At 36.0% G+C, this 15145-nt stretch overlaps 1 protein-coding gene across 8 annotated transcripts in view; it reads left to right on the top strand.

The window, feature by feature from the left end:
* Positions 1 to 15145, top strand: part of how (protein held out wings) — a 188270-nt gene that overhangs the window by 158976 nt on the left and 14149 nt on the right. For 4 of the 8 annotated variants that reach the window (XM_067097075.1, XM_067097066.1, XM_067097093.1 and 1 more), the window contains exons 3-6: positions 10943 to 11059; positions 13513 to 13656; positions 13974 to 14064; positions 14461 to 14523. In XM_067097075.1, coding sequence (XP_066953176.1) covers positions 10943 to 11059; positions 13513 to 13656; positions 13974 to 14064; positions 14461 to 14523 — 415 coding nt within the window. The remainder of the gene's footprint in view (positions 1 to 10942; positions 11060 to 13512; positions 13657 to 13973; positions 14065 to 14460; positions 14524 to 15145) is intronic. The other 4 variants (XM_067097087.1, XM_067097083.1, XM_067097097.1 and 1 more) reach the window with 1 other exon arrangement.

The raw sequence follows: 15145 nt of genomic DNA, 5'->3' as shown, positions 1-15145 counted from the left end.
GTGATTCCATTGTAGACAGCATATTTCTTATCGGGATGCCATTGTAGACATCAGATTTCTTTTAGTTATTCCATTGTAGCAACAGATTTCTTATTGAGATTTCATTGCAGACATCAGATTTCTTTTAGTGATTCCATTGTAGACAGATTTCTTATTGTGATTCCATTGTAGACACCATTTTTCTTACTGTGATTCCATTGTAGACATCAGATTTTTTAGTGATTCCGTTGTAGACATCAGATTTTTTATTGCGATTCCATTGTAGACAGCAGATGTCTGTAGACAGCAGATTTCATATTGTGATTCCATCGTAGACAGCAGGTTTTATTTTTTACTGATCCCAACATTAGATTTCTTTTAGTGATTCTGTTGTAGGCATCAGATTTCTTTATGTGATTCCATTGTAGTCATCAGATTTCTTTTGATTCCATCGTAGACATCAAATTTGTCTTAGTGATTCCATTGTAGACATCAGCTTTCTTTATGTGATTCCATTTTAGTCATCAGATTTCTTTTATTGATTCCATCGTGGACATCAGATTTCTTTTAGTGATTCCGTTGTAGACATCTGATTTCTTTTAGTGATTCCGTTGTAGACATCGGACTTCTTTTAGTGATTCCATTTGAGTCATCAGATTTCTTTTTTATGATTCCATCGTGAACATCAGATTTCTTTTATTGATTCCATCTTAGACATCAGATTTCTTTTAGTGATTCCGTTGTAGACATCAGATTTCTTTTTGTGATTCCATTTGAGCCATCAGATTTCTTTTTGTGATTCCATTTGAGCCATCAGATTTCTTTTATTGATTCCATCGTAGACATCAGATTTCTTTTATTGATTCCATCTTAGACATCAGAATTCTTTTAGTAATTCCGTTGTAGACATCAGATTTCTTTTAGTAATTCCGTTGTATCAGATTTCTTTTATTGATTCCATCGTGGACATCAGATTTCTTTTATTGATTCCATCGTAGACATCAGATTTCTTTTATTGATTCCATCTTAGACATCAGAATTCTTTTAGTGATTCCATCGTAGAATCAGATTTCTTTTAGTAATTCCGTTGTAGACATCAGATATCTTTTATTGATTCCATCGTGGACATCAGATTTCTTTTATTGATTCCATTGTGAACATCAGATTTCTTTTAGTGATTCCAGTGTAGACATCAGATTACCTGTTAAACTGAAATGTACTTTACTTTCCCGACGACGTGATAAATCGATGGGTGCATCTTTACGTTACCGTCCCTCTGTTCTTCATCTGTTCTGGGAGCTAGGAAAGTTAGTGCAATGATTACTCGCAAGACTTGAATATGGAGATGTTTCAATTTTGTTTGATAGTTTTGTTTATTTCCGACTTTGCACTCCTTCCTCGTTTCCCTTCCGTATGTGACCAAGTGATGCGTTTCCTTTGTAACCCTTACTGTATCTCTCATGAGCATTACCCGTTGCATGAGAAGGTTGAAACTGGTTGAAGTTCGATGATTCTTGAACTCAGGGCTTTATCTGACATTTCTCTTAATTTTGTCGTAAAGTTTGTTGAAGTTGCCTTTAGCCCGCTTGTATGTTAACGCCCAACGCAGCTGCCCCAAGAGTGTGTGGTCTGTCGCATTTTCTACGTCGACGCCTTCCCCTGGGTGTTTACACCAGTTCAAGGTAAATATTATCTTTTCTTCGCCCTTCTAGCATCGCCTTCCCCACCAGGAGCTCTTGTTCTTTCCCTTCGCCCCTTGTGCTGTTCTTTTCATATTTTATCTTTCGTGTTATGAAGTTGGCCACGGCAATTTTCCTTTAGACCAATTAAGTTAGAATTTGTGACGTGATTTCCTTGGGAATCTGTAGCGGTGTGTATAGTTCTGATGTTTCATTTTAATTTAAACATATTTTCTGTCTTAGTTTAGGCTCATAAGTCGATTAAAACTGAAGGTATATTTTAGGAAAATATTTGTTTATCCGATTCTAATGCAAGTTAAACATAGAATACGAGACCGTTATTTTGGTGTAATTTTTATATTTTTTTCAGTAGCGAAATTTCGTATTTTCTTCTAATTAATTCAACATTCAGTTGTCTCTGTCCCCCCCCCCCTTTTTTTCAAGATACGGAAGAGTAGACATGTGTGGTTCGTCCGTCAATACGTCCACAGCGTGCGGGAGAAAATGTCAGTCCGTGTGTACATTCTTTTGAATCAGTAGATGTGGAATATCTTTATTTCCTTCATGTACGAATATGCGTTATTGCTTGTACTTCACATACTTGTTGGGGTTGTAACTGACAGTAATTAATCATGAGAATTTACAATCGAGATGGATTTTTTTCATTGACTTTTTTTTGTGGTGGTGGAATGTTGACAGTTGTGTGATATATGGGACCATAGCCATCGTCCAAGCTTAATAGGAACCGATGTTATCAAGTTTTTTTTTTTTTTCAAGTGAATACACGTTCTTTATCATCTATTTGCAAGAACGCATTTGTGAAGTTTTGATGACTTGTTTTCAGAAGTGAATTGGGCTTCGTTAGGTTGTTGCATCCTTGTATCTCTGGAGTATCAGTTCTTTGTTTTGTGTAATCCTCAAGCCTGATTTTATTCATAAACTAAGGATACTTGTACACCCTAGGTGGAAGTTGCATTGACGTGGTTGTTTAAGCCACTTGTTTTGGCTCAAATGCATCTACACTGTAGTGTTTACCCAAGCAGATTTTCAGAGGAGAGTCTTGTAACCTTAAGCAGAACAGGAAAATCGAAAGACAAAAGTTTGACTCCTGACCTCGAAAGACCTTTGATTATATACAGTATGTTACCGGCTGTGTGAAAACCGGCATTTTATAGAATGCCTAGGCAGTATGTACAGTGCCGAAAATCGCCGTCAGAGTATGAAATACTTGATATTTCATTCATTTCCTAGGCACTCTATACAATGCCAAATGACAAACCGGCAAAGTATAAAATACGGTAGTCTCGTTAGTGACGGCCGGGTTTGCCGCCACAGAGCCTGGCCGGTAGTCAAGTCAGTCAGGACAGATGAGTTGTGATTCTCTTGTTCTTCCAGTAAGAATATCCTGTACTTCATTTTGTATTTTTTTCGTTTATTTTGAAACGCATTGTTGTACTTTCCTATTTCATTATGAAACATTAATTTTTAATTGTTGTTGTGATTCTCTTGTTCTCCCAGTAATAATGTCTTGTACTTCATTTGGTGGCCGGTAATAAGTCACACGAAAAAAAAAGTCACAAATTTGGCTAAGAAAAAAGTCACAGGAAAAACTCACATTATGGTGGCCGGTAATATACAGTAGTTACAGGGGAAAATTCACAATATTTGTAGGGGGTTATTATCCTTTTGATATTTAGTCTTTTGTTTATGTTATACGGAAATCCCCAACAGGCTTGTACTAAACACACCGCAAAGGTGGACGCAAACGGGGTTAAAACCCTTGAGAGTCACTATCTAGGAAAGATTATTGTGACTTTTTTTTTACCTGGATTCCTTCATTTCGTTTTTTTTTTCGTTTATTTTGAAGTGCATTATTGTACTTTGCCATTTCACTATGAAACAATTTTAATTGTTGTTGTGATTCTCTTGTTCTCTCAGTAAGAATATCCTGTTCTTCATTTCGTTTTTTTTTTTTCGTTTATTTTGAAGCACATTGTTGTACTTTCCATTTTCATTATGAGACATGTTAATTTTTGTGTTGTTTCATTTTCAGACATTTTATTTGAAAAGACCTTTCCAATTTTACACTTTGTCAGATTAGTACCTTTCATTCTTTGTAATGCCTAGGAAAAGTATGCAACAATAGATATTTCATACCTTGCCTAAAAACCTCATACATTGTATATATTGCCTAGGCATTCTATAAAATGCCTGATTTTCACACACTGCCGGTAACATATACATTACATAAACAACATACAACTACTAAATCTTCACTTGGCTTCACAAGGAAAAGAATGAATGATTGGTTCTGTTGGTGATACCCTCTCCACGGGTAGCAGTCAGACTAGATGTAGGCCAGCACTGAATTATGAGCAGGAGGAATGTGTATTCATATGATTGGCTGTAGTATTCAGAATTCCAACATGCGCCTTATGAAGAAATTAAATTCTGTGTTTGAAATAAAAATTAGACCGCATGTTCTTTTGAGACCTGTTTTCCTGTGCAAGTGGCGTAAATAGTTGCCTCTATATTATATATCATAGAGTCGACCTATTCAGTAGTAGAAGGATATGTAGATTTTATGTTCTAGCAGAAGACAAAATAGCAAAGAGAACACTTATTACTCAGTGGCATACCTGTAGAAGTAGATGCGTTACATGATGCACAACACATTTTCCTTTTCCTGTTTTTCAGATCATATTCAGAAACGTTTTAAATAGGAATTCACTAATCATTTTTGCCTTTCCGTGCATGTAAACGTCTGAGGATAATTCCTGGCTTAATTCGTTGGCTAATATATTTATACTTTTCGTTGCAACAAACGTCAGATTGTTAACGTCTCGCCCGAACTCTTAACGTCGGTTTCCGTAGTATTGATGAACTGATGCATTCCGTTAGAACAAGTCTCTCTCTCTCTCTCTCTCTCTCTCTCTCTCTCTCTCTGTGTGTGTTTGTGTGTGTCTTCGTGAACTTTACTATCGTTATCAGCTCCATCGGAAATATTTAACGGGCGTGGGATGGTCGGGGGTAAGGAGATTTCCTTCCATATGTTGGGGTCTTTGTGATTCTCAGCCCCAGTCTATTTTTCCTCTTTGCGTGATGAACTGCTCCTTTGTCTTAAAAGTTTTTGTCTTGGACACTTATTAGATAGTCTTAACGCCAGGAAGGTACAATAACTTTTCAAGTAACATTTCTTCGTTTTGAGTGTGTGAGGGGGGCAACATTACGGTTTATAAGCTGGTATATGGCATGAGAAATCAGTGAATATGAAAGTCTATTTTCGAGAGTTCGAGTAAGATTTTTGCAAATATGTGACTGGTGTACGTCAAATGCCCTTCATTTTCGTTAGATAATTACGTGTCGCTTTTTTTTATTATATATTTTTTGCTCTGGTACGTGATTGTCTTTTCGTTAGCTCATCGCCTACCCTCTGCCATGTTGGTACTCGGAAAGAAAGTCATGAGAGTTTGTCCTTGGTCTTCACATCCATTGAAATTTTTTTTAGGTTGCGAAGAGATTCCTCTAATAACGAAAACACGACTGAACGTAGTCTACAGCATAGGGAAAGCATGGCTTGGAAATATAAGGGGAAAATCCTTATGATTAGTTTGCCCGAATACACCCCTGTGACCTATGTTGCCTTGGGAGTTTTGAGACAGATTGCGGATATAGCTCTTTATTCTGAGCGCCATCGACCGAGGTATTTTCGTCTTGTTTCATTTCTTCACATGCACACTACCGGTAGTCTGTACTATCAATCACGGGTAATCCGCCAAGTAGACCAGACCATCTTATTTATACTTCTCCCTGCTTGATTATACCTCGTCCTGTAATCGTTCAGATTATAACAACCAGTATAAGATGGTGTGCTTGATGCTTGATATTGAACCACTTTAAATTGAAAGCAACTTACCGATGTTTACATTTAAAGTAGGTTTCGTTGACATACTGATACTTACCACATTCAGGCGGATTTCCAAGTCTTGATACGTTAGCCACCATTAATATTATCTGTTGCTCCTCACGTTCTTTCATTCCGTGCAAAGGTGACAATCAAGAGTATTCCTAGTTTTCTGCCCGTTCGAGGTAATACATATTTTTAGAGGAATTTATTTTGTCTTTTTCTATGAGTTCCATTTCTCTATCAATGAGAGGGATTTCTATGTGAACACGTAGCCCTCACGTAAGAGGTTTCGTGTAATACTCAGATCACGTGTATTGTTTGCATGGACATCTCAATCTCACGTTTATTTAGAACATTGACTAGGAATATGTTGGCAGTGGTATTTTAGTGCTGGTCCGATCCCGAAGACACATTTCTGAAATAGGAGAGGACTATTAACCCTTATGTTTGAATTTGCTTTCCAATTACCATAGGAAATAGCAAGGTCTAGACCTTGGGAAATAGTTATGCGGAGCCTCCTCCTCTTGGTTTCCGCCGATCGTACTTCTGGTAACTGTTGTAAGTTGTGGACGCCAAGGAAAGAAACGTCGCAGGTTATCCAAAGACCATCTATTGCTGCTTATTTTATTAGGAAACTTGGGTGCCAGTTCCTTGCCGATGTTATGATCAGCTGTTGTGGAGAACGTGTAAACATTATACCATATTTGGACTTGGAATTTCTTAGTAGTTGTCGTTGTCAAAAGGTTTGAGGTGATAGACAGAACACAGTTGCATTTTTCCTAATTCTGTATTCGCTCACGAGTTTCTTAAACTCCAGCTGTAGATTTGCAGTATTTTATATGTAAAATGTGTTTGCAGCGAAAGCGAATCCTATTCATAATCTTATTACTGAAGTATCCATATGTAAAATTGCTCAAAAGAATTATCGAATATTCCTGTCATCATTTCCCCCATATATTAGTATTTAGATATTTTATTTTCCTTTTAAGTATGATTAGAGTTAGTACTAATTTATTTAAGTTAGAAAGTGTCATTGCTGTGTTGTTTTCATACATCCTTCCCTGTGATTTAGTATAGCGAAGGTGCAAATGTTTTTAATGAGCTCAGAGCCTTGAGTACAGGTGAGAAATAAATATCTCGAGTAAAACCAATCTTTGCTGTCGTTAAGAATAAAAGAGGATTTTGTTTTCATGGAGCTCAAGGTACTTCGTTTTCTCCCACGTGTTTTTTTATGTAGTTGGCGGTTTTATGATGCAAGGTACACATTTGAATATCTTTATGTATTTCAATGTGTATGTAATTTTCTAAAGGGATTACCTTCGTATGAAGCCACATATCTGTAATTTCGATTTTTTTTTTTTTGTATTTTGGTATCCGTCGTCCTCGTGTTGTATATATTTAAAATTTTTATATTCTCATGGATGACAAGTTTTTCGAAATTTATTTTGATATGCAAGTGTTTAGGCTCATTTCACTAGAATCTCAGAACCATTGTTTATTGCATCTTCTCTTCATACTTGGTGCCACCCACACACTTTACCTTCAGATCAATTATCCCTTGTGTGGCTGTTGGTTTTATTGCCAAAACGAACAAATACGAAGATAATGTAGTTTCTTCATATGTAATTCTTCTCTCTCTCTCTCTCTCTCTCTCTCTCTCTCTCTCTCTCTCTCTCTCTCTCTCTCTCTCTCTCTCTCTCTCTACATTGATTCACACAGTACCTTCATTAATACCAAAATTGTTTGAGGGTGACCTTGCTTGCCTTTTTGACATAATTTGTTACCCGATGCAACCCCTCTCTCTCTCTCTCTCTCTCTCTCTCTCTCTCTCTCTCTCTCTCTCTCTCTCTCTCTCTCTCTCTCCATTGATTCACACAGTACCTTCATTAATACCAAAATTGGTTTGAGGGTGACCTTGCTTGCCTCCTTGACATAATTTGTTACCCAATGCAACCTCTCTCTCTCTCTCTCTCTCTCTCTCTCTCTCTCTCTCTCTCTCTCTCTCTCCAGCCCAGTGTTAAAGGGAGGCCTCTGTCTTACTTGTTGGTTGTGCCACGAGCTTGTCGTCATAAAGTTGATCTTGGCACTTCTGGAGACTGTGTTCTTGATGTTTCATCTGCACCTGGGAGTGGTGGAAACACTTGGGTCCTGCTTTGCGTGTGTATGTGTATATGTATATATATATATATATATATATATATATATATATATATATATATATACACACACACACATATATATGCACACACACATATATTATATTATATCTCAAGTGGTTATAGTAATTGTTTTTGTCACTAATGAATACATTATAGTGGTTTATCCTGATCCATTCTTTCATGTGTCTTCATATGATTATAGTTATAGTGTTCCAGTGAACACGGTTTTAGTATTTCTATTAATATTAATATAGAAGTGCTATAATCTTGGTTATAGTATTTCCATTATCATTATCCTAGAAATATTATGACCATCGTTATAATGTTAACCATTATCATAGAAATTATAGAAATACTGTACTAAAATCACGGCTGTAGTATTTCATATCCATGATTTAAGTGTACTATAATGATGTTGCAGTATTGTGTCATCAAGGTCTTCACTTAATGTAACTTAAAAGATAGATCCAAATAAAATGTTTGGCCTGTGATTTTTTGTTGTTGTACAGTACTAAGAGATTGAGCAAGACATTATAAATGGGATGATTGGCCATTGCTGCTGCTGATGCATTTACTCTATTCCTCCTGGGGTCTTGTTATTTTTGTGGCAGTGTTTTTAGAAGATGACGATGGATGCTGCCATTTCGTGGTTTCGGTTGAAGATAGAGAGATGAGGAGTTGGTGGTAGTTATGTTTTGTTTGGTGGTCTTCCAAGAATGCGCTCTCTCTCTCTCTCTCTCTCTCTCTCTCTCTCTCTCTCTCTCTCTCTCTCTCTCTCTCTCTCTCTCTCTCTCTCTCTCTCTCTCTCATATGAAAGTGTGCTATATGTAAGTAAGGGTTCATTGAATCTGCAGTCATTAACTTACATAACTATAGAAGTCATCAGACAACACACAAAAACTTTGCTCAATGTAAGGAATTTTAGCGGTTGACTTCTTTGCACTAAAGAATGGCCAACAGCTCAACAATCTCAATTCTTGTGACAGTCTTCCTGTATATCTTACTTGTCAGCTTGCGGAAGTACAGCTCTTAAGGCGCCAGTTTGTTTAGGAGCTCAGTTAGTCATATGTACTGTACTGCAGGGCACCTTATGCAAATTAATTGCTGCGACTTATTCAGAGCAAGTGGGTAATGAGAGCTGTATGTCACTGAATAAATTGCATGTATGCATATGTATATATTAAAACTTAATTATGATTCCTCTTTATTATAGAGACATATTGAGTGGTTACATTTTAGTTGAATGAATGAAATGGGTTTGTTACACATTAGAATTCAGTGGGCATGTTACAGCTGGCCGAACTTTGGCCCACCTTTAAAGACAAAAATGTTATCTTCATAAAAAATGTTTGTTAGATTCGCTTGTATGGAAAAATTCTCTCTCTCTCTCTCTCTCTCTCTCTCTCTCTCTCTCTCTCTCTCTCTCTCTCTCTCTCTCTCTCTCTCTCTCTCTCTCTCTCTCTCTCTCATATATATGGAAAATGGAATGGTGTTTGGTGTATTGAACATGTGATCAGAGCTGAGATTTAATCTTGAAGGTATTCAAATTTATTTTTAGATTTAATACTGTAGTTTCGTGACTCCTTGACTGTAGGGTACAAGGGGAGACTGGAATGATGTGGGTCACTGGCATTCCCTTTTGAAGTGAATCGTAGTTAGATGCATCTACTGTGACCTTTTCGTTGAAAATATGAATGGCTAACTGGTAAAGATTCAGGTAGGTGAATAAGCAAGAAGAATGAGCTAGGAAGAATTAGGACAGAAGCTGAAGAGGGTGTAAAAAGAGCCGTCATGATGTGTTAGAAAAAGTTTTGAGGATACTGTTTAGTTTGTGGAGACGGATGTCACTGAAGATTTCCTGTGGAGGAAGTCATAAGACTAGGGATTTTACATAACAACTGAAGGCATTGTGAAAAATATGTTGCATTGAGTAATTGATGGAGGTAGTAAGTATGCATGCAAGTATGAAATGGGCGGATGGGTGTGGGCGGCTTGAGGTGAAGTGGCTAAATATAGTAGATGCAGAGTTGCTCTCAAACGGCACCATAGGTATTAATAACCCCCACCCATCCACCCACTTATGTCTTGCTCTGGTTCCACCCCTCCTCCCACCTCACCACTTCCCTAACGCACAGATGGACAAACGCTCAAGTCACCTTCCCCCTTCCTCCCTCCCTTCCCCCTTCTGTCTCCCTCACACCATTTATAATGTGCATGTGGTGTATGTTCATCTTGGGACATCATCTGGTTTGATTCTGTGTATGGTGCAAGGTTTTTATTTCCATATGTTTAATAGGTGGTATGTAATATGGGTTAGTGATGACCTCACATTGCTCTCACATAGCATATCCTGCTGTATTGCAAAGGAACATTTAGATTTTGACTGTGTTCTTGCCTTTGCATAAGTGAGATGCTGTTGTACAGATGTTGCATTACTGCCAACTCTTATGGGAAAAGTGAGTGTGTCACGTCACCTCTTCCTCAGAACAGAAATAAAGTGATGGAAATAGATGTTTCCAATTTAGCAATGGGATGGATGGTCATGGCACTCTCTCTCTCTCTCTCTCTCTCTCTCTCTCTCTCTCTCTCTCTCTCTCTCTCTCTCTGCATGTGCTTTTTATTTTCTGTTGTTTGCTTAGTCAGGAAAGTGTTTTATTTGGTTCAAATAATTGCTATGACAAATATGAAAACTTATAATTGCTGCAGTTTTTGAGAGATAGGATGCGTGTATATAAAGAGAAGACAGATTTCTGCCACAACGGCAAGTTTACATTCATTTTTTTTAAATGGTGAATGGTGTCATAGAAACACATTTGAATCTTCCTTTTCTAAGGATTTTTAACTATGGATCATTAATTGGAAAGATTCCATTTTGTACTGTAGTCCACTTGTGGCATTTTATTAAACAAAATTTCCCCGGAAGAAAAACCTACAGTTAGGTGTAAAAGAAATTAGTTGTCATTGTAGTTATTATTGTAATATTTAGAATAATTAATGAATTATTTTGCTGTTGGTTGCATCAGCTAGCTATATTTTTTAGCTTTCATTACATGCTACTTTAATTGTACTTAATGGTAATATTGTGTTTTGTTTTGTTAGTTAAACTGTTTAGGGTGTTTCACATAATTTTAATTTTTTTTAATTCTTGTTTAAGCTTAGTGTTATGGTTTCATTTCTTTCTGTTGAGATATTTGTGTACATTTTTTGTGTATTTTCAGTTCAACTTCGTGGGTCGGATACTTGGGCCTCGGGGCATGACAGCCAAACAGTTGGAGAATGAGACTGGCTGTAAAATAATGGTACGCGGAAAGGGGTCCATGAGAGATAAGAAAAAGGTAAGGGACTCACACTTCTTTCTAACTTCTGAAAGCAGTTGCTTGCAGAAGCTTTGCTGCTTCTGTTTAAGACCTTGTATTCTGTAGCCTGTTCCTTTGAATATTGGTGTTCATTTTTTTTTCTCTCTTGGTTAGCATCACTCGGAAACCGTGCTCTTTTGTTAAATGTGTGAGAGTTATGAATTTCTCATTCTTCTTTTTTCTCAGATTTATTGAAATAGTCACCTTCATTGGAAACACACATGAACAGTGTTGTTTAAAAGGTCACAAATTTTATTACTATTTTTTTTTCATTAGGATTAGGAATACAAGACGTTAATCCACATTAGGAATACTTCCTTAACACCTCTTCAGTCTAGCAAGGAAGAGAAGTTGATTCTGTAATACTTTCACAAGAGTATATAACTAATGTTGGAGGTTTTCAGGGTCTGGCAGTACTGTCCTAATGCTCTTTATTTATACACTTTAGTGAAATGGACTTTGGATTTATAATTTTGCCCCAGTGATAGTCTCTCTCTCTCTCTCTCTCTCTCTCTCTCTCTCTCTCTCTCTCTCTCTCTCTCTCTCTCTCTCTCTCTCTCTCTCTCTCTCTCTCTCTCTCGTTTGCTCTGATAATAATGTGAGGTAATAAATTTTTTATATTTACAAGCTGCAGATAGACTCTTCACTTATAAGGTAAGGTGTAAAAACTTGCGAATTGAACCTCACTATTTACTAATTATAGTAGCCCCTGAACTTAAATGCTTCGTGGGTCTGGGGTTACAATAAGTAACAAAGTGCAACTAAGAACAAAGACCTTGTAGTATATCCAACCAAGTTGCAATTCTTGATCAACCTGTGATGTTGGTGATGATGACCATAGTTCTCAGAGTTTGAAATAATCTTAGTTCCAGTGGGAATTGTAGTCACACAGCTGTTGCCCTCCGGAAGTCTGCCTTACTGTAATGACTAGAGAACCACCCTGTAGTATTTTATTATGATGGACGACAAAATACCCCTCGTGTGGGATGAAAGTTTTTCAGAAAAGTCAATATTTTATCACACTTGAACATTTTCAAAATAGCATATAGCTAACAGTGATTCTGTGTAGTTTGTAGTTTAAATTTAATTGTAATATACACTTATCATGCATTTTAAATGTACAGTGTAACTTTTTATATGCATCAGGAAAACAAATTATTTTCAGTTATGCTGTATTTGAAATTAATATGTCCATATGTGTGTTAACTTCGTTTTCATTTGAATATTTTTTTTTATCTCAAAATGTATGAGTCTGAAAATCTAGTCTAGCAAGTAAACCATCTTTATAATTTAGCTGATAAGTAAAGAAGTCTGATAAGCTGAGGTATTATTTATATATTTTGAATACCTAAGGCCTTGAAATTATTTACTGTGAGCCACATTTCTTAATTCTGCAAGCTGTTCTCCTTTTTCTACTGCATCAGGGTTTTTGGAGTTCACTGTGATTTGATGTATTATACTTAAAAATTATACCTAATACTTCAAGTTACAATCCAAAAAAGGCACAGTAGTGTAACAGTGCAGCAGAAGGAAGGTCATATACTGTACATGTTTACAAGGTTGAATTTTTCTTGCACATTTACTGATGACCTTCAGTAAATTGTAATAATTATTATTACTGTACTACAGTGTTCTTATTATAGCGAGGCAGCAACCTTAGTTGGAAATGCAGGTTGCTACATGCCTAAGGGTTCCAATATGGAAATCAGCCCACTACAGAAAATTAAGTGGGAAAGTAAAGAAAAAAGTATATAAGAGAAATATCAAAAACAAGAGAAAAAAACACTTGAATTATGAAGTGAGATTCATTTGTGCCAGCTCAGTAAAAATACATTTGCACATAATTTGAACATCCGAATTTCAAATCATTCAACTAAATGACTAGGAAAATCATTCCATAATAGGTCATAACTGAAACAGAGTACTACAAGGTGAATTGGATAGTCTTGGAAGGTCTGAATACAAAAGTTGATCAAAGTGTGATAAATTTTATACAACATGCACAATGAGTTTAGCAAGTGATGTTGACAAAGATAGGTACTGTAGTAAGATCAGGAAGAAGAAAGTTGGGTAAGTGAGTTCCCTTTTAGTTTGTAATTTTAACCCCCAGTAATTTAATAAAAGGAAAAACTTGGAACTAGATTTAATGTAATTTGCATTTTTGTCTTGTTGAAAGTTGAATGTAGTATTATGTTTGTGTGAAATCAGATGAACTTAGACCATTAGCTATGTGCTTTTATAGTAAGGAAAATCTTTGCAAAAATAAACTGCAGGTAAAAATATGTATTTTACCAGCTACAGTATTCATAAAATTTAAAGCTACTAAAACTCAGTTTGTTTTACATGTAAATATCAAACATGAATGGTACCTAATGGTCCTGTGATATATAAAAAAAAAGTTTATACATTTATTGACCAAGAATATGTTGCAGGAGGAACAAAATCGTGGCAAACCAAATTGGGAGCACTTAAATGAAGACTTGCATGTGCTGATCACAGTAGAAGACACTGACAACAGAGCCAAGATCAAGATTCAGAGAGCTATTGAAGAAATAAGAAAGCTCTTGGTTCCATCGGTGAGATATTTTTTGTTATTACTTTCTTATATACTTTGCATTAATATAATTAAAAAAAGGTAAGAATTGGTAATGCTGCATTGCTGTTATTTTGTACTGATTTTAATTTAAAGGATGTGAATTAGTCATGATGAACTAAGATCAAATATGTATCCATGGTCTTTATTTTTGCCATGTTTGGCTTTTGGTAGTGTTTTATGAGTGACTTGACCATTTGTTAGTTTACTTTATCATATATTTATAAGCTCAGCGAAATATTTTTATTAGATGTCATTCAGTACACTTTGAAATTAATTAATTTATACTTTATCCTATAGGCGGATGGAGAAGATGAGCTCAAGAAGCGGCAGTTAATGGAACTTGCAATTATAAATGGCACCTATAGAGATTCTTCCAGCAAAAATGCAGGTAAGTTGTATTGAAACTTTGATGTGCATTTTTTCCTTTTTCTTTATTTTTTTAGCCTTATTTATGACTGTCATGAGTTGAATCCTAGCTTGTCAGTTTGCTTAAATTCTAAAGTTTTGATTTTACCCAGTAAGAACTGATATATTGTTGGCAATTTAGTACTGAATGGAAATTAAGAAAGCATTAAGCGTAGTCCAAATTCCATGATGTACTCTGCTAGGCAAATTTATCGTCAGTTCTTACTTCTGTACTGGTTTAAAACAGTCGACTCATTACAGTGGCCACACCCTAACATTGGCCACTGGAGTTAAGGCAACCCAGCTCATTAACCCCTTTTTGATAACATTCATTACAATGACTTAATATTGCATTTTTGTTCTGGCTATTTCCTTACAGTGGCCTTTTTTGCCTCTGCCCAGAGCAGCCACTTTAATGGGGGTCGACTGTACCCAGTGAACGGTATAGTACTGTGGCCATTTTAAGTAATTATTCTTCTTTTTTGAAGTTATCTAGTATAGATTGTTCAGTTATTTATACTAATAACTTTAGAAAACATTCATTCTTCTTTCTGATGGCTGCTTGTTTGCAAGCCCTGAATATGATAGTTTTTGCAGAGGAAATCTGTGTTCCATAGTTGTTTTCTGAGGAATTTAGTGTTTTAGGTACATGAAGCTGATATTTTTTGTTATAAATATACTTTATTTCAGTTGGGTTTTGTTTTTCAGATGATTAGTTACGATTCTAAACTTGAGATCACATTAGAGTGAGGAATGATTGTTTCCTGTGGAATAATTATTTTGTATCTGTTAAAGTTAAGTAAATTTTTCAACCCAAGTGTTTTAATGCTTACATTTGTATTTGTTATCTCATGTTCTGACATTTCCAACACCATATTGTTTAGCAAGCTGTCCCATCTTCAGTTTTGGGGTTCAAAGTAGAGTAGTCTGTACTGATATCCTAATGTCATCATTAAGCATTCAAACTTCTCTGATATAATGCTCACTAATCAGGTGAAATATTGGCTCCTAATACTTACAACAACTTATTGAGCTAGTTTTCAAAATTGACAAAATTTAATGTT

Source organism: Macrobrachium rosenbergii, chromosome 4 (genome assembly GCF_040412425.1).
Source record: "Macrobrachium rosenbergii isolate ZJJX-2024 chromosome 4, ASM4041242v1, whole genome shotgun sequence".
In the NCBI taxonomy this organism is placed as follows: Eukaryota; Metazoa; Arthropoda; class Malacostraca; order Decapoda; family Palaemonidae; genus Macrobrachium; species Macrobrachium rosenbergii.
Note: the sequence above shows the minus strand (reverse complement) of the source record. Positions and strands in the feature narration are given on the sequence as shown.